The 26,879-nt window shown below is 35.5% G+C and overlaps 1 protein-coding gene across 1 annotated transcript; it reads left to right on the top strand.

The window, feature by feature from the left end:
• The first annotated feature begins 3,653 nt into the window (after window positions 1-3,653).
• On the top strand, window positions 3,654-26,052 carry ClC-b (chloride channel protein 7). Its single transcript, XM_090180493.1, has 23 exons — window positions 3,654-3,957; window positions 4,959-5,087; window positions 6,265-6,330; window positions 11,213-11,345; window positions 11,589-11,698; window positions 13,672-13,815; window positions 14,307-14,390; window positions 14,957-15,050; window positions 15,383-15,447; window positions 16,110-16,220; window positions 16,838-16,892; window positions 17,538-17,598; window positions 20,002-20,140; window positions 20,763-20,856; window positions 20,919-21,088; window positions 21,417-21,596; window positions 22,411-22,496; window positions 22,568-22,682; window positions 22,760-22,843; window positions 24,079-24,171; window positions 24,815-24,898; window positions 25,715-25,795; window positions 25,856-26,052. Exons 1-23 carry the CDS (start codon window positions 3,817-3,819, stop codon window positions 25,952-25,954), a joined length of 2,418 nt encoding a protein of 805 aa, XP_090036619.1. The 5' UTR covers window positions 3,654-3,816; the 3' UTR covers window positions 25,955-26,052.
• The last annotated feature ends 827 nt before the right edge of the window (window positions 26,053-26,879 follow it).

Raw genomic sequence — 26,879 nt, 5'->3', positions numbered from 1 at the left:
TCCCGACGTCTTAAAAACTCGCAAGGTTTTCTTGCAAAATGTTTTTCGTAAAATCTGCGGGACATGTTGCAAGCGATACGCATGAAAGAGTATCAAATTAACCTGTTCGACAAACAGGTGTTTCGTTTTAAACGGTTTAATAAACGTATTGTTGTAGAAGACTTTGGTTAGCTGTTACTTTGATTAATTTTAAAGGGCTTTTGAATGCTTTCAACGTCTCTATTTCCGTCACGATAGGCAAATCAGATTGAAGTATCGGGTTATTTTACGATTTCATTTGTTGAACGCGGTTCCTATTTCTAGTTTGATCGAGTTTGATCTATCCAATATTATTTTATTATTGCACAAACCACGTGGTCCAATAAGCTTGAGTGTACTTATTTCAACCATGAATATCGAACTATATCATTACCCTTAAAGGGGATCCAAAGTTCGGTGAGGGGTTGGGGGGAATGAAAAGCATGCTCAATTTTTTTTGCCACCGAACTATGGAGCCCCTTTAAGATGGGCGGTGCCTTTCTGCGTTTTACGTAATCACTTAAGCCTATCCGGAGACATTCGTTTGTCGTTGACTCGATCCACAAAACTTTTTTGGGATTGCGCGAAGAAAAAGACTGGTGATATGAAATTATAGCGTTTTCCATTTGATTGCTTGAGATAAACTCCAAATCTGTCTCTGACGTCATAGATCTCGCCCCCGATCAAACCATGGAGAAAGAAAGCTTTCTTTCTCCATGATCAACCACTGGCTGATCTCAGGCACTAAGAGATCACTCGATTTTTGTTTTCAAGTTCCACTGGGAAATCGAGAGCAGGTCTCGCTGAGATTCGTGTGTTCCACTGGCGATCGCAATCTAGCAGCGACCCCACGAAGTTGATCCGAAAATTTTGGCAGATCAACAAATTGCGAGCATTTTTTATGTACGAAATGTCAGCTGCTAGAGACAGAAATTCTCGATTTCGGCTAGCTTACATATGTTATTAGAGTTATCTTCTGACAGCTCTGATGAAGATTTGAAAGCTATAGCATTAGAATATTATGCACCGAACGTAACTACACTCAAAATTATTAATTATGTAAATGATGTGGTTATAAATTATTATGATAACGAGGTAAGTAGTTAAGCCTTGTCCTTGTACTACCACCATTTTAACTTCACAGGAAGGTTGTTTAAAATTACCACGCGTGTTCCACTGGAAAATACATTAGTGGCGCTCCAACAAAATCGGAGGCAGATCAATGACGTCAGATACCAATTTTAGAGCGCTCTGAGATCTTACCAGTGAAACGCGCTATCAGATTCCATGCAGGGCCGTGCTTAGGGGGTGGCGAGCCGGGCGGTCACCCAGGGCCTCTAAAATTTTACCATAGGGATGTATATACCGGAGGGCCGCTACAATCAGTTTCGCCCATGCATTTCGCCCGGGGCCGCGAGACCTCTAAGCAGGGCCCTGATGCCATGAACATATTCCCGCTCTCTGATGTTTTTCGTCTGCTATTAATTTGAATTTTGCGTCTTGCCATTTTGCCAAAAAATCTAAAAGAAACACGCAAAAATTTGCTACGATCTCTATCTCAATCCGTTGATCCTTAGATATATTAATTAATTAATCCGAGGTAGATCTAGTCGAAATCGGCAGATCGGTTTTGGGCGATCTCCGAGCACCCGAGAGCAGGAAATGGAACAAGCGAAACTTTATCGGAGCAGATAAGAGCATGCAAATAGAACATAAAATGTTGATTAGAGCGCTCGAGGGCAGTCAAATGGAAAACCTTTTGAGAAAAATACTTGTACTCTAACAAATTACTTGAAAATCATAAATTAATTAAATTATTATTCCTAGCTAGTCAAGTTTCAAAACGTTGCCTTCTATACAATTTTTGAGCAGCGTCGCGTGAACAACGTCATAATCCGATCCTAGCGACTGAGGCTAGTCAACCTAATATTCATGGTCGAAATGAGTACATTCATGCAATAGACTGAAAAATATCTCCTGTAAATGTCTCTTCTCTTCTACAAACTGTTATTTCGGAGTAGAGTAGAGTAATGGGCTACGTTCAGCGGGACTCAGCGGACTCAGCGCTGAGCGTTGAGCTTACTGTACGCTTTTTTTAACTTCCGGTTTCTACGTCATGTTGCTCAACGATTTCAGCGGTCGGAGGAGCAGGTTTTTCCGTTGCTCATCGGTGTCGTGACGTCATTCGACAAAGTTAAAGGAGGGGTAGCAGACGATATTTTGTTCGTTAAGTCAGCGAACTATAAATCGTACAACAACTTTTAGATTTTTGTGACGTAGCGTTGATTAAAAGAACTCAACGATAACTCAGCGGTATTTCTCCGTTGATAGTTGTTGAACGCAGCCAAGAGTAACGCTTATAGAAATAGAAATTAGACTAGAAGCACGATTGGATTGGGCAGGGACGTACCAGCTAGAAGGCTGCCATCAGAGTGGAATCGGAATAGTCGCGCCATCTCATAGAAACAATTTAAACTAAATAATTAAATATGGTCACGTGGAATAACATAAAACAGATCGTAGGCAACGTATTGAAAACTTTTTTTTATTTCTCTGACATTATATTAAGTTATTTAAACAGCTTTATGAAAATCATAAAAGTCTCAAGAATCTACTATATCTACCGTGTCACCCTTATAGTCACACGTTAACTTTGCGCAATCATTGTAAGTCTGAAATACCACAAATCATCACAGTTTAACTAAATTTTAATAATTTCAGTGTGGTTTAAAATATGCCTACATGAGATTCCAAAATCTTGGTTTCAGTGTCTTTTAAACTATCATCAGTATTATTCAAGTCAAATTGAGTGGTTTCCGGTAGTTCACTTTTTCCGTAAGTTTTCTGAAATAACCTCTGATAAATAGAGAAACTAAATAGCAATTACTAAAATCAATAAATCAATTTTTACTTGTACAGCATTTGCTTTCAAATGGTGCCTTCCATTTTGAAAGTAAATTTCTTCCGGCAGAAAATGTTTACTACACACAAAGTCATATGAAGTAATTGAAGATGGAGTCCAATTTTCGCGATTTACCGCTAAAACCCATTTTCCTAGTAATTAAGCATTTCTCAGAGGAAATCTTAGTGTAAAAAAATATCTTATTCCAAGATTATTATAAAATATTTACTATAATATTACATACTTATGAAATGATAATTTATTTCCCAGATCTATCTTTACCATGTGAAAAAGCGCAGTTTTTAACCATTTTTGCGGATATTCTTTTAGACGCAAAAATTTAAACACGAAAAGATCGCCGCTGCGCACGACGTTTCCCTTGGGATTGGCGGAAAGAGCAGTGCTTCTAGTCTAATTTCTATTTCTATGGTAACGCTATGACCATCAGTGGAGATTACGGCGAATAGTTCGAGTCGGAGTAAAAACGTTTTTCCAAAATGGAACTTTCCTAAGTTCGTCTGCTTAAACGTGTCACTTGACCAAGGTTCATAAATACGCTAAGCTTCTGGCTTCCCAATGACGTCACCATCCCGGCATCGGCTGCTTATGCAGCTAGCCAATGACAATTTATTTCGCTCAGTAGGTCCCCTTGTCACTTGACGTTTTCATTAGTCACGTGCAGCGGAACTTTCGCAAGTTTCGCTTTCATTTTAGCTTGAGGCTAGAGCTTGTGACTGATAATCATTGATTGTTCTAATTGGGTGGTACAGTGATTATAGTATATCTACAAACGTTGGATTTCTTTTAAAATAAAATGCCTGGATTTCTATAACAGGTATTTTATAGGAATTAAGGATTATTTTCATCCGTAAAGAAAAAGCGTGTTTAGGGAAATAATGTCTAATACTAGAAAACGAGGTTTTGTTAATCAGCTTGTTCACGAAGATATAAATGAAAGAACACCACTGGTTTTTCCACCTCTAGACAGCAGTAGTCATCCAAGTTTTCGACCAAACTTTTATTTGGAAGATTCAGAGGTAATTCAGTTCTTACCAATGAGAGTGCTCCAACCGATCCTAAAATTCTGGTAGTGTTTTCCATTGGAGTGCTTGAAGCTTGATCCATATTTGACTGTGACATCATAGCTCTAGCTCGGAGTTGGCAGGAATTTTAGATAGAGCTGCTCAAAATGATGTACAAATTTTTTACAGAAAGGCGTATCTTCTGCTATCTTTTGAAAATGTAATTAGTTTATATTCGATTGGTGATCTGGGCGATCTCTAAATGTTGCTTGGTCAATTTGCAACTGAGAATCCAGGTCAATAGAAGACGTGAATTAGACTAGAGTTGCATTTTTTTTCTACAAACAGAATTCTTTTAACCCCATGGAGAAATCTGAGCGCAATGGAAAGCACTGTTAGATGTTTTTTTATAAAAACCCATAATACCATTTTTAACCTATATTTCCCATATTTTTACGATAATGATTAACATCCAACTGGGCAAGTTAAAAATGAATACGGTATAATTAAAATTTTGGAAAGCGTCTAGACCAAAATTAGTTATCAACTCATGCAGATTCAACTAAAACGTTTTTGACCATATTAGAAATCCTCACCAGATTCCTTTTAAAAAGCGTGTATTTCACTTCATGCATATTTCATGGCTGCATTTTTCTGTTTTACCGCATAAAATATCCTAATTTTCACAGAATTACCCTCTAAAGTTTTATAAATAAACTACTAATTTCCCATTTTTCGTATAAAAATTTTCTGCAGAGTGGTAAATTGCCCGGAATTATGCCAAATTTGGATTTTTAGGATTAATTGGGTTTCTGGCTATCTTTCAATCTCTTAGTGCCTAAAATATTTAGAGTACCATTATTTAAGTTATAAATCAATGACAATTAGAATATTAGGGTCCTCATAAGAAATAACCCGAAATGGTTTTATTTATCCACTGTACCTTTTCAAGTTATACCTGCCATTTTAAAATAGATTTTACAAAAATCTCAATTTACTTTTATCATATTTTATAGGCTGCTGCCACTTCATCAACATGTAGTACAAGAAGCTTAAGGCAAGAGTATGGTGGAGCTTCGTTTGAAACATCAGGAACGCGACATGCAGAAGCAGGAAATTCTCATCTGTTATCCCAGAAATATGAGGTTAGAAAATTTGAAAATAAAAATTTGTACTTTGTTGTAATAAAATCAAAATTAATAGCTGATAAATTTGAATTTTTCAAAAATTAATTTTTTCTATATCATGAAATCCAACGTAGAATCAAGTAATACTGCTAGAAATCAATTAAATTTATTAATAAATCGAAATCCAAATGGCTTTAATCCAAATCTCAAAATCTGTTTCAATATCTCTCTCATTTTCAGAATATTAGAAACAATTTCAAAATTAATTTTAATATCTGACAAAATTTACATCTTTTAAACAGGGTTGGCAAGAGCCAGCCAGACTAGTTTAAACCACCCTGGTGTAAGCCGGATTTAACCACCAAATAAAATCCATGGTTAAAACCACTTTTTTTATAAAAAAATTGAGAAATTAATTAAAAACATTGACAAAACTTAACCTTCACTTTTTGTCGCAAGTAATGAGAGCTAACATATAAGCAATTAGGGTATCTTAAAATTAATTTTGCGCGTGAAAATACGCTGCCATGTTAGGGTATAAAAGCGCTTAAATAAGTCTGCTATACCTCACAATGTAAAGGTACTGTCACGCGCAAAAACGTAATTTTTAAATCGGGAAATTTGAGCTATGAGGGCTTAATATAAGCAATTTTTAACTATATAATACTAATTTACGAGACACGATACTTCATGACATGTTTAAAATATTTTTAATTATATCTAAAATCATTTACATATAATTTGTTCGTGGCAAGCTTTCGAGCCGGAGCTCCTTTTCAAGCCGAGTTTTAAAATTTCGAAAACTTGCCACGAACAAATTATATGCAAGTGATTTTAGATATAATTAAAAATATTTTAAACATGTCATGAAGTATCGTGTCTCGTAAATTAGTATTAAATAGTTAAAAATTGAAACTTACACCATGACTCAAAAATAATTTAAGATAAAGAATTTGATATAATATAAGCAATTTGATCATTTTTTATTCATGGATTTAACCATACTGGATTTTTCAATTTTTAAAAAAGCTGGTTTTTTGGCAACCCTGCTTTTAAAATTCAAATATTCACTTTCATATTAATTAATTTCTTTCTTTCTCAAATCTTTTTACTATTTCTGAATTAGTTACAGTGTAATTAAAGTGTTTTGCCCGGTACCTAAGCCAGACTAAACTTGTCTAATTTTGATTTCCAGAGTTTGGACTATGATCCTTGTGAAAATACAGTTTTTCTTGAGGAGCAACAACGAAAAGGCTATATTGTGAGTAAAGTGATAGCTTATATTTTCAGGTATGACCAAATTCCAATATACCCAAGTGAAAACACTTTACAGGCCAATGATACTATGTTGGATCTTGGACTATATTGTATAAGATAGGTGTGACGGTTTAGTTAAACAAGAAGGCAATAAACGCAGCACCCCACACAAAAGGAGAAGGCAGCTAGCCTTTAAACACGCTGACGCTGTGTTGTGTACAAATTTCATTGGACGAGCCTTTAGGCTGGACGTTTTACGGAAAGAGGGAATACAATATCCGAATTTTCCCCTTCCAACGGCTAGTGTTCGTACGGGGAACCCAACTCCGAAAGTCTGGGATCCCCGACTTTTGTCCCCGACCCCGACCCTGACTGTCGCAAACTAAGTCGGGTTTTCCATTTTTCGGGGTTATGTTTTCGTAGTGTAATTTAAAATTTTCGCGCCGGCTCACTCCGCTAAAATCCTAAAAATATAAAATAGATAGGTTCCTTCTCTCCCTTTTTTCGTGGGCGACAATAGAATGATCCGAATGACCTTTGGCTGATGCCGCTGATGTAGTTCTTGCTTGACGCTTGACTCCAACTTGAGTCGCTTTTTCAAGTTTTAGTTTCATAATTGCCGTTGTTTCGGGCTCTCTCAGTCTCAGCTATGGAGTGTGGAGTTACAATTACAATGCCTAAGCCATGGATTAAACACTAAAGGATGTTCCACGAGCTAAGATTTCAACGCCGAGTTCGTGTTGGCTCGGTGGTAACGTGTTTCCTCCCCCCGTGCTTAACTCCTCTAAGGGCACCGGATATAATTTTGTAGCGCCATCTCGTATTTTTTAAAATAATTTCGCTGGTTTTTGGAACTTCGGGATTTTCGTCTGCTCTTTTAGATTAAAATTATAACCGCATGGATCAAAGCACGCTTCTTTTATCAATCTTCAATTTCGTTTAAAATTACAAATAGTAAATAGTGAAAAGGTTGAATCTGGAAAGCTTCAAATCCTAAAATAAAGATCTTCGGTAAGTATATAAACGAAGTATCATTGCACTCCCGTTTGTTTGCCCCTGGATAGATAACAATTTCCGATTTGTGGGCTCGCGCCGCTAGGTGGCAAGGTTAGAGTATTTTTGCGTTTTTCGCTCGTGGAACATCCTTTAGTGTTTAATCAATGCCTAAGCTCTAGACTTATATTTTAATATCTACCTATCTTATCTATTGTTACTATTACTAATAGTCCCTAGGCTCAGAGGCTGGCTTACACAAGATACACTATCTAATCTAAACCAGTAAAATTGGGGTGTTTTTATATTTTTTCTATTCTTAATAAATACAAAGAAATTTCCATCCCCGACCCTGTTGAAGAAAATTGGAAGCGATAAAGATATGCGATGTGTAAACAAAAAAAAAATCTTTTTATTGTGTAAATATATTTTTTAAAGCATATTCTATTTGTCGCACCGATAACGTTTTATTCTTCCATGTTTTATAATGGTTACATTTTCAGTATATAAACCGCCATGCAAAATGTAACCTATTATGTTTCATCTTAAATAAACTTGATTTATCGTTTTAAAATGTTGACTCCGTCTTAGTTCATTTTCATCTTGTGTGGAAGCTGCTATTATCATTGAAGCGTAAAAACTTCAATAGGTTATGGGCCCAGCACGCTCCCACTGCGCCACCAAGATGTCGATGTTCCACTGACGGTCTTTTCTCAACTGGTTCCAGTATTCTAGTTCCGGATATACTCAACAATCTGATCCTGACCCACTGTATCCTGAAAAATGGATGTACTCCTTCGCCATGACATAGACAAACTGTCTGGTCCCGAGAATTGGCGGAGCTGGAAGAGGCAGATCAACGATGTCCTGGTCATTCGGGACATTTATGAGATAATCACGGGAGACTGGACAGAACCGATGAGAACCACGACATCAGAAACGGCATTCCCAGCTGCTTTCAAGAAGTATCATGTAGCGTTCAGTACTGCCCGCACCATCATTTGGTCAGCACTTTCTGTCAAAGTCCAGAATATGATTGCCGACTGCGAGACGCCCAAAGAGATGTGGGATAAGCTCCTCGAGATTTTCGAACAGAAGTCATCAAACCGGCTCAGGAAGCTTCTCGCTCGGTTAATGCGAGCCACAACGTCCTCTGACGTGGACATGGCAACCCATCTCGCCCAATTACGTTCTTTATGGGCTGACGTACTGACTACCGCTAAAAGAGAGATGACTGCATCGTGGTTGCTTGTATCTTCGAATCCTTGCCGAATGATGATGAATATCGAGAGTTCAGTATGCTGTGGGACACGCTTCCCCAAGAAAAGCAAACTGTCGATGAACTGCAACGACTACTGATCGGCCGTGCAACCCGAGACGGAGATGCTTTCACGGAATCAACTGGGCTGGTAGCTAGACGAGAAGGCAACAGTAGCATTCAATCCTCGTCAAGGCAGAGTTCCCGAAAGCAACGCCCTAGATGTTCCTACTGCAAACGATATGGGCATCTGACCCAAGACTGCAGAAACGCTAAAAGAACGCCTAGAAGCAAAGGCACCGACGATGAAATCCCGACAGATCTCCTCGCTGTGAACGGCTTCGTGGCTGGTTTATCTGAAATTGGCTCTGGTATTTTGACTCCGGCGCAAGTCAGCACGTGACGAACGACGCCTCGAATTTCACCAGTTTTCGCACTTTCGACAGTTCGGCCACGTTACAAGTCGGAAATAAAGCTCGAATGACTGCAAATGGAGAAGGGGACGTTAAAGTCCGCGTCAAAATCGGCAAGGCAGTTGAACACAGTCATCCACAATGTCTGGTACATCAGAGACTTAGCTTGCAATGTTCTCTCCCTCAGGAGCGCCATGAAACGGAACCCAAAGTTGGAGTTTCTAGCTACGGCAACGGCCTGCGGACTGTACGAGAAGTATAACGGCAAGCGTCGACTACGTCTTCCAGGAAAAGTCGTCTCTATACCGTGTGGATATGCAGGTGGTCCAACCTTCAAACCCTGTCCATCTTGCCGCCGTTTCAAAGAACAAGCGAGGTAAAGTTCTTCGGTCCCGAGATGTTAAATCTGATCCTCAGCGATGTTCCTTTGAAACTCCTATCCCTGCTCATGATGATGTCACCAGACAGGGAGAGCAGTCCAGCAGCCGAGATGGGATAGTCAGATCGGATGAGGTATCCAAAGACGTGTCATCCAGAGCTGTTGGCAACCTGGAAGACGAGACATCCAAATCCGTCGAAGTACCTTGAGATGCGGCCTCCACACCCGTCGGAACGCACACTGAAGTCACTGGTCCTGTCCTTCGAGATCGATCGACACTGAAGACAAGGAAAAATGTCTGCTGTACCTGTACACCAGTCAACAAGGTCTTCCTTATTTGCGATGTATTTCCGAAGACGGCAGAAGAGGCACGCTCTAGTCTCGCAAAGGTCAACTTACCTCACTGGAAGGAAGGTCATTGGGAACCGTTGAAGCTTCAACGAAGATGGTCCGATACTACTACCAAGCCATTACCTGCCACAGTCTTCATACGTCTACGTCAGATGTTGAATCATTTTGCTTACAATTATATCTTCATCGAGGGCGAATGTTGAAGAAAATTGGAAGCGATAAAGATATGCGATGTGTAAACAAACAAAATCTTTTTATTGTGTAAATATATTTTTTAAAGCATATTCTATTTGTCGCACCGATAACGTTTTATTCTTCCATGTTTTTTAATGGTTACATTTTCAGTATAAAAAACCGCCATTCAAAATGTAACCTTGCTTCAGTTCGTATTATGTTTCATCTTAAATAAACTTGATTTATCGTTTTAAAATGTTGACTCCGTCTTAGTTCATTTTCATCTTGTGTGGAAGCTGCTATTATCATTGAAGCATAAAAACTTCAACCCCGACTTGTTTTTCGCGGGGTTAGACTCATCCTGACCCCGACATTATTTTGACCACGTATGAACACTACCGACGGCAGCAGGCGCTAAAATGTCTAACCAATGAAAACTACACATTCTCCTTTGTGGGTGCTGTGTTAGTTGCTCCTACCAGGCATAGTTTTCTTCTACAAATAAGTCATTGAAAATCATTAAGGGTGGGATAGGGGTCTAAACTAACATTTTTAGCTGGCAGCTTTTCAATTTGTTGGAACATCTCATTACCCGAGTTTTTTTATAACATCTTGAAAGCTTTAGCTACGATTTTTTTTAATTGAGTTAACGATCTTGTTTCTTGAGCATGTGGTTCAGAATTTAACAAACATGATGTTCCCTCTAATTATAATAAAATTAAAATAACACGACTGATACTTCATGGTTTAAAAAAAATTTTATTGTTATAAACGTTTTTAAAATTTTTTAAAACCATGAAGTATCAGTCGTGTTATTTTAATTTTATTATAAATTTTTAACCATGGATACAAAATTCAATTTATATGACGTTCCCTCTAATTGCCTACCAAATCTTGTATGCCCATTCCAACAAAGAAATCATCTATAATATAAAATCGTTTTTTGCTTCAATTAATTTTCAAGTTATTTATTGCTCTCGAGATTTCTCAAATAGCTAGAAATCATTTAGGCAATTTTGACAGATCAACTGATCGAAATCACTCTTGGATAAAGTTTTTTGCAAGTTCCTTTTTGGTTCTAGTATAAAATAACTCGCGCGAAACATGTTTCATTCCTTGTTCAATCAGAGTGAGATAAATTTAAAATCTCAATTAGTCAAATGGAAAAAGCTATATGACTTGGTTTGTTAGAAATCTGGTTCATAGAGTTCCTTCTGTACAAAATTAAATTTCATTGACTACTTATGTGTTTAAAATAATTATTTCTCATAATGTTTAGAAATGAGGAATTCAAATTGTGTATATATTTTTGTTGCAGTATGTGACGAAAACTAATTTCCTAAGGTGGTTTGTGATGTTTTGCATTGGTATTTTGACTGCTTGCACTGCTGCATTTGTTGATGTTTCAATTGAGTCAATCTCAGAATACAAATACAAAACTCTTAAAAAGTGTAAGTACATTTTTAAAAACTGTTCTAATTTGAGTACCTTCAATAAGAGTGTGCTTGAATTTTTGCCTGAAATATTGACTGAATAAATGTACTGTATTGGCATGTAATTTAAAATAATTTGTATTGTAAATTAAGTAATGGCAAACCCTTTTGTAAGTCAGTGCATGCACTAAAAAGGCTATCACAATAAAAAAAAACTTCATTATTAGCAATGTTCTCAATCAAAACATTTTTTGTTTTCAGATTTTGATGATTGCACGAAAGGTAACTGCTTATTGGCTCCAGCTGCCATTTGGCTAACGTATAATGCCCTTTTTGTTCTGGTTGGAACACTGCTGGTAACGTTTGTTGCAGTAAGTAGAGTTAATGGTTTTACTATTTGATTCAGTTTGTTACTAGTGATAAGTGCTGTATTTAAATAATTAGTTTCATGTGAAATACCTCATTCATGTCATTTTTTGGTATGAATGCAATCTTCAGTGTACATTTGGAAAAATATAATGACATTTTTGTCAACCTGGTTTCATTTCTGTACTTCCGGTAATATATTTCAGTTGAATTTTAAGGTATAAGCGAGTTTCAATAACCGCACCACCATCTATCGCCTTCAAACATAGCTATTAGGATGGTACTTGGCACAACAAGTAGAAGCCTGAACTGACGTCATAGGTCACTATGGTCAAAGTACTAATCTCGTCTGCTTTTTCCTCTGACTGAGAGTGTGTCAGATATTATTGAAACTCGTTTATTGAAAGCTCATCCTCAAATGTTTTCGCTAATTTTAAAATTTTTAGCCACTTCGGTAGGATTTGAAGGGCCTTTATTTTAGTTATGAAGTTTTAGTTAAATTAAATTTTAGAAAGCCACCAATAGTCAAAATATTACCAATAAACATTGTCATCAATTGTTTAAATGAAATTTTAACCTTGAAAAAGTCCAATTTCACTAATCATAGGACCTAGATTATTTGTAAATTTTTAAATTGAGTGCTTAAATGCTGTGTGAGTACTCGATATTGAGTCAGTCGAGTACTCGGGCTCGGACTCTAGTATTGTAATATTATTATTAGTAAGAGTTGGGGTGAGTGAGTTAGACCCAACCTAACACTTCGACCAGAAGTCCATTGTGCAGCCCCAGCCATTTAGCCGGGTACTGCCGGAAGCAGAACCTTGCTCATTCTTTCTATCAAGCCGGGTACTACTGGAAGTAGACCCTTGCTCATTTTTTGTTTTTTAGAATTCATAAATGATCCCACGAGTATGGAGGAAAGTAAGAGGTCACCACCCGGTAATCCTCCTCCCGGGTAGAAGGCTAATTACAACGGGGTTTCGCCTGGTTCCCCGATACCGTATTTACGCTTCCCCAGTACCAACTCAGCCCTCCTTGGCTTAAGGAAGAAGCAGAGCCTTTGTTGGCCAGCATGAAGGGTTGCCCCTCCACCTGTTACTCCCTTCCACCACGAAGAGGTACAAGGTTGCAGTTTATGGAAGGGCTCGAGTATTGTTATTTTATTACTCGGATGGATTTGCGAGGCCTTCGCCAAAGCCTAAAAATTACTCACAAGTCCAATTTTTTAGAGAGTCCGTTATTTTCCAACGAGTCTGCCTACTTTTATTTTTTTAAATATTTTTTATTAAAAGTCCCGTAGCGTTCACACAGTTTCTCTATTTGTTATTTAAAGGTCGCGTGACTCACATGGCACGTTTGAGCCGGATTTAGCTTCGGTTTTACTTTTACTTTCAGTCTTGTAGAAGTGGAGTGAAGACAAAAGTTAGAACTCTAATTGGACTCGGAAGATTTCCTAGACTCATTCTGTACTTGATTTAAAATTTAAGATTCTAATAATACTCGTGGCTAATTCTTAAGGACTCGAAGACTAATGAGTACTTGAAAATGGGATTCGAGAAGTGGTGAGTCCAATTTTTTGGGACTCAGACTCGACTCAAAATCCAAAAAAAGAGGACTAGCTCGCACAGCCCTACTTAAATGTTACATCTTTTTTTTGTAACCTGATAACACATTCTTTTGTATGTTCCATTTTATTTAGCTTGTGATTTATATACTTTTTACGAATTACAATTAAACTATTTTTTTATATCAGCTAGGGTTTTTTATTATCTTATCCGTGATTTTGAGATTATCTCTTCAGATGGTTTCGTTGTTGGATATGTTTTTGAAGTGAAAATTTTTATATATTTATGTAAATGTGCATTTTTAAGCATTACTTTTTGTTGTTTTAAATGTGAAATGTTCTGATATTATAATTTTTAAATTTTGAATGTTTTAAGCAGTTTTTTATGTTAAGTATCGTACTTTCTTTTTACAGCCAGTTGCTGCTGGCAGTGGAATACCAGCTATTAAATGTTATTTAAATGGAGTAAAAGTTCCTGAAGTTGTGAGAGTTAAAACTTACATAGTCAAAGCTGTTGGTGTAATACTATCTCTAGTAGGAGGATTAGCAGTTGGAAAGGTATGTATAATAGACTTAATTTGTTATGTTAATTTTAATTTAATATTACAAAATCAGTCATTTTCTCTCGCTCCTGTTTCTGTGGGCTGTTATTGGCCCTTGTTTGCGTTTATTGTTTTTTAATGGTGTAGTTTCTACACCCAAAATTAAGTGGTTCAGTGAGAAATGTTGGCTGATTCGACTAGCTTTGTTGAGCCAATTTCTTTAATAACGCAATTTTTGAGTATTTGGCTTGGAAATTGACCTCAATCCGAAAGCTGGCTATATTTTCGAATAAATTTCTGTAATGAAGTATCTTGTTTCTTGTATATTGAAAAAAATTAAATCAATTTGGAACTTTTGTTGTGTTTATCTAAAATTCGAACTTTTTTTCTTAAAAAACACTACTCCAAAATATTATTATCTAGATTATTTAGCTTAATGATATAAAGTAAGATATTGCAATGTTTGAAAGGCTTTGAATGAGATATCAGTCTTGTTTTTTTTTTCAGGAAGGACCAATGATCCACTGTGGGGGTGTTATTGCGGCAGGAATATCCCAAGGAAAAAGTACTACTTTCAGGAAAGATCTTAAGGTACAATTAATGTGTTTCTTAATATATAATAATATTGCGGTATTTAGATTTGAATCTACTAGCTGATTATTTTATATCGGTAATTTTATTTAAGGTATGTAACTTGCGTAATAATCTTATCAGAAGGAAAATGGCCCCCAAAAATATTTCCCATAACTACTGAATATAATGATAAATTATCGTTATATATTCAATAATTATTTCTTGAGGCCCATAATTAGTAACTTACTGCGGCCTCTGCCTACCTAGAGGGCTGCTCTTTCCATGTCGTCTTGCCCAGTGGCGCCTCTGATTGGCTTCCTGCTTCCTCAGGCGTCCCCCAAGGCTAAGTAATTGGCCAACTACTTTTTGTCACATATATCAATGACATTGGTGACAATATTGTATCGAAACCATGCATCTTTGCTGATGTGGCTCTATGCAGAACTGCTCTTCCCTACAAGATGACCCACATAGGATCCTGCTCAATGATGCATGCTCTTAGTGGCTCTTATCTGTTATGCCATGCCTACTGCTAAGACAAGAATCATTAACCTTCTAATTGTTGAAGTGTACTTTTTATATAGATGTTCAAGCAATTTAGAGAAGATCATGAGAAGAGAGATTTTGTTTCAGCTGGGGCAGCTGCTGGAGTAGCTGCAGCTTTTGGAGCTCCTGTTGGTCAGTCTTTTTTTCTTGGGTCTAGGCAATAATGTATTTATACTTAGAGAGAATGACTATGAATTGAGACAATTTTTAGTCTTGAAGGGAAGAAATCTCAAATTACCTCGATATCATATTGATTCCCTAAAACTAAGTCTTCCAGTGCAATTGAAGCACACGTTGGTTTTGCTTTTTCCACCCCCCCCCCCTCCATTGTGTTCGAGGATAACTCAATCCTGAAGTTGCTGATTACAGCGATATAGCCATTCTCCCTAAGTATAATTAAATAATTCTTGGTGTAGGCTTTTAATCATGTCATTTACTAATGTTCAAATATTTTTCAACTGTAGGTGGTGTTCTTTTTAGTTTGGAAGAAGGAGCAAGCTTTTGGAATCAAAGTCTAACTTGGAGAATCGTAAGTTAAAATTAAAATTAAGTTAAATCTTTCTATCTTCAACAGCTTTGGGTCTGTGGGGGCGTTACATTACAGAATAAATTAAATAAAAAAATATGTTAAATTAATGCTTACGGTTACGGGCTCTAAATTTAATTGGAAGTCAAATGTCTTATCAATTGAAGTGTTTTTGAACTGAATTTTAGTAGCTAAGTAAAAGATGTGGGGAGAAGAGGATGTCTACCTTAGGAAGGAAATGAAGATCATAAATAGAAATAGTGTCACTTGCTGAGAATCCTGATCAGGATGGAGCTAGGATTCTCTTAGTTCTATTTCCTATATAAATCATGTAGTAAAGTGTGAGGCTCTTACCTTTTGAAGTCTGTTTTTAATTACATATTACTGTGAGGGATCATTTACAAATTTCTTAACATAGTAAGAGGGAAAAAGTGTTATTAAATGTTGTGTAAAATTAGTTTCCTAGTGGTAAAACTATAAATAATTGGATTAATTTAAATAATTTATTTAAACATTTTAATGTTTTAAATTAATGGGGAATTTGTTTAACCATTACGTAATTTAGGGGGTGGGGTCTTCCCAATTGTTACTCCCCATTACCAGAGTTAAAATTTTATTTTTTTCTGTTACATAATTTGTAAATTAATATTGATGTATATTTTCAGTTTTTTTGTTCAATGATATCAGCTTTTTCGTTGAATTTGCTATTGAGTGCTTATCATAAGCACCCAGGTCAACTTTCTTATTCTGGATTGATTAACTTCGGAAAATTTGAGGTCAGTACTTACAAATTGCTGTGTGGAGTAATTTCTCTAATGATAACATTTTTCCTTGCCCATGGCTCTAAGCACATACTCACTATTATGACACGTAAAAGTGCATGTAATTAGGTCTAATGAGCTAATCTGCAATCTCCAATAAAATGAGTGAACATTTTAGAAATATCTCTCAGGGTAAATTTAGAGATAGTGGCGCATGATTATAAACTAATCGACAATTGCTATGGAGATTTTTATTGTTTTTTGTGTTGCATTGAATGAGTTTTTTCATGTTGAAACCTTCTAAATCTCTTATCAGAATTTATGCTAACAACTAACTATTAAGAAAAGCACTATATTGGTCACTGGATGTATGGATCCAAATCTTAAACCTCTGTTGTTTTTTAGGGCGATAGATATCCATAAGATTTTGTCATAAGTTACTACAAAAAAAGTACTAATGTGGAGTGCCACTGAATGACACCATTCTTAACGATGTTGTTTGTTAACTTTTATTACAAGTGGCATAATGGCTCTAATAAAATTACCTTTTTAAGTAGAAATGCTAATTTTTAGTTATGGTAATGTTGCTTTGGATTATTTAAGCGCAACTAATTCATAGATGTATATTGCAGGATATAACATACAGTTTCAATGAAATTCCAGTCTATATCATCATTGGAGTGATTGGTGAGATAAATTTTCGTATTTCTCTTTTGATGACCTATAAATAATAATTGTTTTAATAAGTGTAAATCATCCTTTAGAATTTCCTCATTTTCAATTAATTTTTAATACACAAGCTCAAGAAATATTTAATTAGTTTTTTCCATAGTCTTACCAAGAATGCATTTATTTAGATACTTAGGGAGAATGTCCATGTCGAGACCATCTGTGGGCATCATGAGTGGGGAAAGATAAACATCCGGCATGGGCATCAATCGCGACAGTGGGCGTAAACTTTACGGAATTAACCAATAAAATAATGGTATAATTTGAATTTTTTATGGGGAAGGAGCTTACTCCTTCGGCATAAGGTTTTGGGGGCAATGCTAATAATCGTCTCAACGAAGTGATACTCCCCAACTATAAATAAGTAAATTCTTGGAATTTCAATATTCTTTTGTATTCAAAGTTCAGGAATAGTTGGGTTGATGGTTGAAACACTAAACTTATAAGGTTAATTTATTGGGAGAAACTAAATTACACCATCTGAAACTAATCTAATCTCGGTAGCCAAGATTTCTTATTTTAATAGAGATATTTGTAGAGCATATGCAGTAGAAAATATAGCCAATAGTTTGCACTAATTATTTTGGTTTTATTGCTACACAGGTGGACTTATGGGTGCCTTATATAACTCCATTAATGCAAAACTAACAGTTTTTAGAATGAAGTAAGTTTTTTATATACTTTACGGCTGAATATCAACACACCAACGCAAGTCCGATTTTTTTGTATTTATTATTTTTGGATACTCTAGTCGATAGTGAACATTTCTGTGACAAAATTATTTTGCGGAAATAAAAATTCACGGAGATATTAATTTTTGAAAATTAACGTTTTCTCGCGTTACGTTTGCGTTAGTGGTGTAGTAGGATACACGAAATTTCCCGTTTCTGGAATATTGGATTGAGAAAAAGTATATCCCATTTTTTTCCTCGTAATATGTCCTCTAGGTCGCGATGAAAAGTAAACCTAAAGAGGTTTTAGTTTTACCCTATATACCTAAAACCACAAAGAAACTTAACGAAATTTGAAAAATTATAAAATAAACTTAGCATCAAAAACCACTAATGTTCTAAAAAATCAAATTTCTCATTTAAAACCTAAAATAGAGGATTCCGCCATTCGAGGCGTTATTTATGAAATCCCTTGCTCATGTGGGAAAACGTATATTGGTGAAACAAAACGTTCCATTTTGGACAGGATTCGTGAACATAAATCCTGTGTGGCTAAGGGCGATATGAATAACGGAATTTCAAAACATATTTGGTCTACGTTAAATCACTATTAAATGGGATGATTACAAAATTTTAAAACGTGAAACCAATTAGTACAAAAGAAAATTCTATGAAGGATTGTATATTCGCAAACTAGGTAATTTAAATTTAGATAAAGGATGTCAGGAAGTATCTAATTGGGGTATTATTGTGATTTAAAAATTTTTTATTTATATTTCTATTTTAATAATTCACACTGACTTACATATACTTTGGAGTTATTGGTTACATTGATTTTATTGCACACTTAAATTGTTATAATCAGAAAAACTTTTGTTTATTTTTTAACACGTTGACCTTCTGCTCACGTGATATTAGAACTTGAATATGGGGCGTGGTAAAAATTTTAAATCAAATTAAAACTAACAAACGACTGAAGAAGAGCCTCGGCTCGAAACGTCTTGTTTAAAATAAAGTTTTATCTTCTAATACCATGCCGTTTTCTCTGAATTAAACATAATTTCTACTAATATTCACCATGGTAAATAATAAGTTTAATATAAACAAACTCCATCTTTCAAAAAGCACAGTGTGTGCGTGGTATCGAGCTTGAAGGGAGGTTGCTTTCGACGCAGCGGTTATGACTAATGAGAGGATTGGTGGTGAAGGAGTAATCATTGAGTTAGACGAGGCGAAATTCGGGAAATGAAAATTTCATCAAGGATGATGAGTGGAAGGACAATGGGTCTTCGGCGGAGTGGCAAGGGACGCAAAAGCGTTTTTCATGTCCGTGTCAATAAAAGGGACGCTTCCACTTTAATCCCTTTGATTGAAACCTGGGTTGATAATTTACACTGACTGTTGGAAAACTTACGCTGGACTCCAATATGACCCCGATTTCAGTCACGTTTCCGTGAACAATTCCCTTCACTTCAAAGATCCTCAAACCGGGGTCCACACGAACCGCATTGAAAGACTTAGGACTCACGCTAAAAGGGCCCTTCCTCCTTCCGGTCGAAGGAAACGTTTTATCCAGGGGTATTTGGCCGTAGTAATGTTCCGCAGTCGCGCGAAATGTCTAGGGGAAAATTGGTTTTTGGCATTTTTGAAGGCAGCAGCTACCTTTCACTCGCCTGCTCCTAGACCATGTAACTAAAATTTAATTTTCGTAAATAAAAATTGGACAGTGCTTTACTTTTATTGCATATTTATTTCTTTTAAGCCCATCGCGTGTCCTAATTCACCTACAACTATGAAGCGGGCCGAATAATCCAAAAAAGCAGACATGCGTTGGTGCGAGAGGTCGAACACTTTCCATTATTTTGTACGGGATTTCGTAGAGATTTTGGCGATTTTATCATTACTTTTTGAAGTGATTTTGGGATTTCAATGTTAATTTACCATAGAGAGAGTTAAATGATTTTGAGATTTTAGACTAAGTGTTAGGGATTTTGGTAAATGTCTGACCCCTCGTGTGTTTATATTTTGCCTTATTTACATATTTCCTCTGTTTCTTGCCAATCACCGTGGGCCGTCTAGCATTGTGACCTAGAGGACATATTACCAAGAATAAATAGAATATACTTTGACCACCCCAATATTCCACAAAGGGAAAATTTTGCGTATCCTACTATACCACAAACTGAAAAGTAATGCTAGAAAACTTAATTTTGGTTCATTTTCAAAAATTAATATCTGCGAATTTTCATTTCTGAAAAATAATTTTGACACAAATGTTCAGTATCGTCTAAAGTATCCAAAAAAAAGTGTAAAAAATCGGACACGCGTTGGTGTGTTGGTATTCACCCTAATATTGTTTTAATAGTGATGATTACTTAATGTTCACATTATTTGAGGTATCTTTATCAAAAGTGGAAACAAGTTTTTGAAGCTGTTATGGTGGCCATGGTCACCGCAATCGTTGGCTTTTTGATGATTTATTTCTCTTCAGACTGTCAAATGATGGGGAGTGATCCTATAAAATTTCCCTTACAAGTACTTATGTTTCTCAAAACTCTTTATTGACATAGAATATTTTATATTAAGTAAATTCTTTATTTTGTGATATAATAAAAGATCCCTATTAGTTTTAATCCAAAAATATTACATTGAGTGTTACATATGGAAAAATTCAGTACTATTTAAAATGATAACTTTTGACTTGGAAACCAACTTAAAAATTGAGCTGACATTCACCTTACAAAGAATATACCACCTGGCAGCATATTGGCCATAGCTCTCTGGTTTTCATGGGAACTTCGGGCTAAGAAAATCAAATTAAGTTTGGGGACTAGAAAGCTGTAGCTATTTTTAGTGTTTGCTTCATTTCAGAGTGTGTAAATTCTTTTTACCACAAATACTCTTGAAAGAAAATTTGACTAAGGTTAGGAATGATATTAGCATATATTGTGATGGTTATCACCTGAATTACTTGAGGCTGGAATTAATCTGGTGAAGATGATCTGGGTAGGCACTTTTTTGGATGGAGTACGAATACTGAAGAAACACTAGAATTTAACCCTCTCAGTTTATGTTAGGAAAATTTCTGGTTCTTTTAACTTAATGCAGCAACTATCTTGTTATTATATCCAATTTCTTGATTCGTTGCTGTTGTTAGTTCAAATGCGGAGATGGAGAATACAGCGCAATGGGAGCAATATGGTTTCAGACACCTGAGGCTAGTGTTCGTAGTTTGTTCCATGATGCCCCTGGTAAGATGGTTTAAAATTACCAGTAATTCATTTTATAACAATTGCTACGATATTTCTTTCAGGAACTTGGTCTCCAGTCTCTCTAACAATATTTTTCATGTTCTATTTCCTTATTGCTTGTTGGACTTATGGATTGAGTGTCTCGAGTGGTCTTTTTATACCAACTCTTTTGGTAGGGGCTGCTTGGGGCAGACTGCTTGGAATATTCACAGAGTGGGCCTTTGAAGGACCAGTAAGATAATTTAGAAAATGTTCCTTAAATAGTTTTGGTTTTAAATATTCTGGTTATGGAACCAAATAATTGCTTTGCATATAAATAAGTTTCCTAACGTATATAGGTGACTAAATAAAAAATTTGGTGGTACATGTAATTCATTTTACCATAGCATTCAAGCTTGGAAACATCGTAGTAGAATAATAAGAAATAGTATGAAATGGGGGATGTTAGCCAATTTTTATGGTGCTATTACTGGAGTGAATGGCTGCTAAGCAAAGCTACTTATTAGTTTCATGTTTTGGCTCTATTTGAAGTTTTTTCATTGTAAATTGTGCACTTTTAGGATTGGGTAAATCCAGGGAAGTTTGCTCTTCTTGGAGCTGCTGCTATGCTCGGAGGAGTGGTTCGGATGACTCTAAGTTTGACAGTTATTATGATTGAAGCTACTGGAAACATCACATTGGGTTTACCTTTGATGATCAGTTTGATGGTGGCAAAATGGGTTGGAGACTTCTTTAATGAAGTAAGTTGATAATGTCAAAGTGTCGAAATTCATCATCCAATAGAGGCACCACACTGTTAATGAAATGTGACATTTTGTTAGACAGAAAATTTTCCCTTTTTGTGACTAATGTCAGCATATCCATCTAAAATAATTATCTACATGTTTTTGGAAAATTTTAATACCAAAACTTAAGTTTTCTCTTACTAAACACTTTCAAAATTTTATTCTAATCACAAAATCTAATTAAAATTAACACTGTGAATTGTTCAAAACATAATTTCTTAACAACATCAAAATAATTTTTCTAGGTTATGCAGGCCTAAAAAGAGAGTGGGGAAGCCGGTACAAATTACCGGGTCCCGTGTTTGAACAAACCAGGTATACTTCTCCCAGGTTTATCTCCAAAAAAAGAAGCGTTATCTCGAGTAGTGAGGGCTCTCTTGGGGCCCTGATTTTATATTTTGCCAGGGCCCAGACCCACTCTTGGTGGCCCACCATTATGCTGTAGACAATCCTTGTCTTTGTCCTTTTTGGTTAACTTCTACTCTACTAAAATCTGAGATAGGTGTAACTATATTCCAGCCTGGCTAGGAATTAGCTTTGTGGAAAAATTAGGATATTAAAGGGATCCATCACTCACAACAGGGGGAGGCATAGGGGTAACATAAAATCCAGACTTGCAGTGTGCTTCAAAACTAGTTTTTTTGTGACCCCTATGCCTTCCCCTGTTGTGAGTGAGGGATCCCTTTAATTATGATTGGCGTTTTTGAAATATTAGCTGAATATTTAATTTAATCATGCTTCACAATGTTTCAAATGTAAATTTTTTCAGGGCATTTATGACAAGCACATTCAACTGAATAGTGTTCCATTCTTAGACTGGGGTCCACCTCCGTTATCTCAAAATATTTATGCTAGGTATATTTAGTAATGATATTCTTATACTATTTATTATATCTTTAGTTACAAATGCATATAAACATTTTCAGTGCTGTCATGAGTAATCCAGTTACAACTTTACGAGTTGTAGAGAAAGTGGGAAGAATTGTTGACGTTCTAACTTCCCAACCACACAATGGATTTCCAGTTGTTGATAATGATCCGGTAACAAATTGAATTTTTTAAGATTTTGTTCTCTAAGTCTTATTGTTCAATAAATTATTGATGTCACATAACTTTAGGAAAGCTTTCAAGATGCAAAATCTTTCGGTCGTTTCAGAGGACTTATTTTGCGATGGCAGTTAATTGTTTTATTACAACACAAGGTAATATCATAAAAACAATGTTAAGAAAAAATTTAAATTAATATCCATTTTACCACAAAATCTTGAATAATCTCAGTAAGTTTTTTCCAAATAAATTAGTGTTCAGTATAAAGTCATTGCTGGTAGATTCCTAACATGGTTTATAGGAAGAGTACTTAAGTGTTTCATTAATTTCAAACCGTGACAAATTCAAGGCGATTCTGCATTTCTGATCCACTTAGTCCTCCCCCCCCCAAATTCTACTAGTATTAACTGGACCGTATGTTAACCCCCTATTTCCCATAGATTTTGACTTTTAAACTTAATGTTAGTCACTAATACCAGGAAACTAATGGCCGCGTTCAGTGAAGCTCAACGGAGAGAAAATTGTAAATTAACCGTTGATCTCCGTTTGCAATCGTGACACCATGTCTGTCGAAAGCTTTTGTATGATTGTTGTAAATTTTATAAAATGTCTGTCGTGTCGTCTGCATCTAGCCTTCCCGCGTGCTGTGACGTCTCGAATGCGTTTATCAACAAAATAACCGGCTCTCCGTTTGCAAACGTGACGTCAATCCCGGAAGTGAAAAAAGTCGTACAGTAGCGAATGCGCATTCAACGGTGCAACCGTTTGCAGTTACTGAATGCGGCCAATGTCTAAGGAAGAATGTTGGCCCTGATGTTTCTTATAGAAACAGGCGTGATTTACTTGGCTCAGCTCTTAGTAGACATTTAATATAAGTTCCCTTACCTGCTTTTCTCTTTTAAACTATCTAAATACATGATTTTACATGGAACTAGACCAGTTTCCCAAATATTTATAACAAATTCTCCAAGATCTTCAGTGTGGTAACTAATTGTGGTTTCTTAAATTCATTTGTTGGGTTTATGCCTATATTCACTCACTAGTACAGTGTGCCCAAGTATTTATTAGGTTGGGCCAGACTCTACAACCCAACCCTCAAAAATAATAATGTATTAGGCCTAATGACAGAATTTAGTCAATCAGAAATTTGACATCATTCTAAAAATAGCACTCGATAAACATTCAACCCAAGGGGTAATACATATATAGTCTCCTGCAAATACCAGTTTGCGTTATTAATTGGTCAGCCCTTTATATGATAAATTAATATTATTCCTTTAATGTTTTAAACTAATAGTACACTGTTTAGTAACTACGCGTATGAGGACAATTTAAAATACACAAACTTAAAGGAGTTCTTTAACTACAATTTTATTCTTCTATTTTTCAGTTGTATAATGAAACTTCTGAATACTCTTGGCCCAGTAAGACAGTGTCCCTCACTGATTTCAGAGATGCTTATCCAAGATATCCACCAATCCAAGTAATAATTATAATAACTCTAATTAGTGGACGAAATTCAGTGTTCTACACACCATTATTTGTCTGCTGCTACTCTTGTTTCTCCTTTAAAGGAGTGGGAAAATCAGCATTGATGTTTTTCAATATATTTCCAAAAGATTAAGCCAAAATAAGACTTCAAACTTTGTTATAATTTGCTACACTAGAAAATTTGTACAAAGCTGGAGTGTAGTCAATATATTTTTACTTAATCAGTGTAAACAATACCCAGGGCACATCCACAATGAAACATAATCACTAAGAGATATTATGTAAATTGCGTCATTTTCAATTCCTTGAAGTTGTTGATTATGAAAACGAGCAGAATTCCTTGCAGGTTTCTAGCTTTCACAAACTATAGTTATCTCCCAATCATGAGATTTTGTTTCCATAGTGCAAGGAATCATAAGAATTTTCCATTTACAGTCCACTAATTATATATTAAGTGAAACAAGGTCTCATTGAATTTTTTTTCTTATGTATAGCTAGTATACTTGAGCTAGTTTGGGATAATTTTTATCAGATAAATTATTAAATAGCTCTTTCCTTTATTCTCTAGCACAATTCCCTGCTTATTTAATTATAAAGGCTCTTACTTTTAAATACTAAATCTTTTTTCTTTACAGCAAGTTCAAGTATCCGGACAAGAACGTCAATTTACATTAGATTTAAGACCTTATATGAATCCTTCAGCTTACACAGTCACTCATGTAAGTTTTTTGGCTAAACAACCATCACTTGCGTTGTTAAGGGGGGGCATTTAGTTTAAAAATTAAACCGTTACCTTGTTGTAATAGCCTATGTAATTTTAAGTAGCAGGCTACAGTAGGGTAATAGATCCACGGAGCTATAGTCATGTTGGTATATAATTTTTTATGGACAGGGAAAGCATTGGTCATATCTTATGATAAGGAAAGTCAATGAGGTTCATTTCTTTCCTAGTTACACTGATTGTTCTTTACACTAAATGCACTAATTTCCACCAATGTTTGGTTACTTATTACCGCAATAATAAGTTGCATTTTTTAAATTGATTTTAAGATGAACAATGTATATACGAAGAGTATATTATTGTGAGGTCCCCAAGAGAAGTGTCTATAACCTCTCTCTAAATGCTCCAGGTTCCCTATTCTTTGTGAGAAATATCTATGCTAATTTACACAATATTCTTATAAGAATAGTCAGTCAGGTTGGCGATGTTCCTAAAAACTATTTCCATACTATAACAATGACCTAAAAATTGGACCAAAGACACTTTTTCTTATTTATCACAAGCTTAGGTTACCAGTTTTTAAATTGCAAGGTATTGATACAAATTTGAAAAACAAAAACAAATTAAACTTTCAAAAGTGATTTGTGGGTAGGAGGATGGTAGGTTAGTAATAAAATTTTAAGACCTTAAGAAAATCCAATGTCTTTTTGCACTGTGAAAAGCATATCTCAGGCTTAGTTAATGTTTTTCCTTATAAATAAATTGACATTTATTCACGTATAGCAGATTCCACAATGTCTTTTTTTCTTTGCAGTCAGCTTCTCTTCCTCGTATATTTAGACTTTTCAGAGCTCTTGGTTTGCGTCATCTTGTGGTTGTTGATGATAGGAATTTGGTAAGTTAAGCTAACTTATGGCCTTATCTTAATATCTGGTGGATAATGTTTTTGAATCAGGTAACTGGAATGGTCACAAGGAAGGACTTGGCTCGGTTTAGATTATGTAAACATGAAGGGAAAATGGAAGTTGTGGAATTAGATATATCTCATGGTTAACTAGTTTTAATTTTGTATTATATAAATCTGATTATTAATGCCAAATGATAACTGTGATATGTAGCTTAAGGATTTTAATAAATTTTTATAATTTTTAAGTTGTAGCATCATTCTGGTACTAATAAAAGTTTCATGAACATTATAATCACATTTTGTTAACTGCGGCTTGAAAACAGGCCTACCATGGTTACCATAGGAATAATTGTATCATTCTTGAACTAATATAATTCAACATTATCCTTTGCATGCTTTGTATACATAATGTGTAGATGACACTGAAAAGTAAATTACTCAGTTTGCTGCCATGTAGTTTTTTGGGAAACATTTATTCCAGCATGCAGCGGTGTTAAAAAAATGGACGCATAGTAATATTCGCAAAAGTCCACCAGGGTTGCCATAAAATTTTCAGATTCAAATTCCCTGACCATTTTTAGAGATTTTCCCTGACTTATCAAGGCCAAAATTTTTCTTTTATATTTTACTTTTATCAGAAGTTAATAAATTTAGATGGACTTATATTTCAGTAAAAAGGTTATTGCAATGTTAAAAAGATAAGCCAAACATTCGAGGAAATAAATGATAATCGTGGAATTTGTCATAGATCTAGAGTTAAATTACCTTCAAAAAGTGCCAAGATAAAATTGAATTCCCTGACTTTTCCCTGAATTTTAACCAATTCTTAAAATTCCCCGTCTTTTCCCTGACATGTGGCAACCCTGTCCACCACTAAATTAAATTGGAAATGTTTACACACATTTAATAGCACATACCGCCCCCAAACTGTTTACTAAGTCATAATTTAAAAGTAGGCCAACACAAACCAAAATTTAAAACCAAACAAAAATTTTAGTGCTAAAAAATACATAGTGACAGGTATGTAAACTTTGCATAAGATCATTATGTACTTGACTTCCTTTAAATTTGA

This window comes from Leiobunum rupestre, chromosome 1, assembly GCF_980474605.1.
Source record: "Leiobunum rupestre chromosome 1, qqLeiRupe1.1.hap1, whole genome shotgun sequence".
NCBI lineage: Eukaryota > Metazoa > Arthropoda > Arachnida > Opiliones > Sclerosomatidae > Leiobunum > Leiobunum rupestre.
The sequence above is the reverse complement of the archived record's forward strand: the minus strand, read 5'-3'. Positions and strand labels throughout refer to the sequence as shown.

Coding starts and splice junctions, on each gene's coding strand:
- ClC-b (XM_090180493.1), top strand. CDS start 3,817: ATGTCTAATACTAGAAAACGAGGTTTTGTTAATCAGCTTGTTCACGAA. Junction 6,331..11,212: donor AACAACGAAAAGGCTATATT/GTGAGTAAAGTG, acceptor TTTTTGTTGCAG/TATGTGACGAAAACTAATTT. Junction 15,448..16,109: donor AAAGTCTAACTTGGAGAATC/GTAAGTTAAAAT, acceptor GTATATTTTCAG/TTTTTTTGTTCAATGATATC.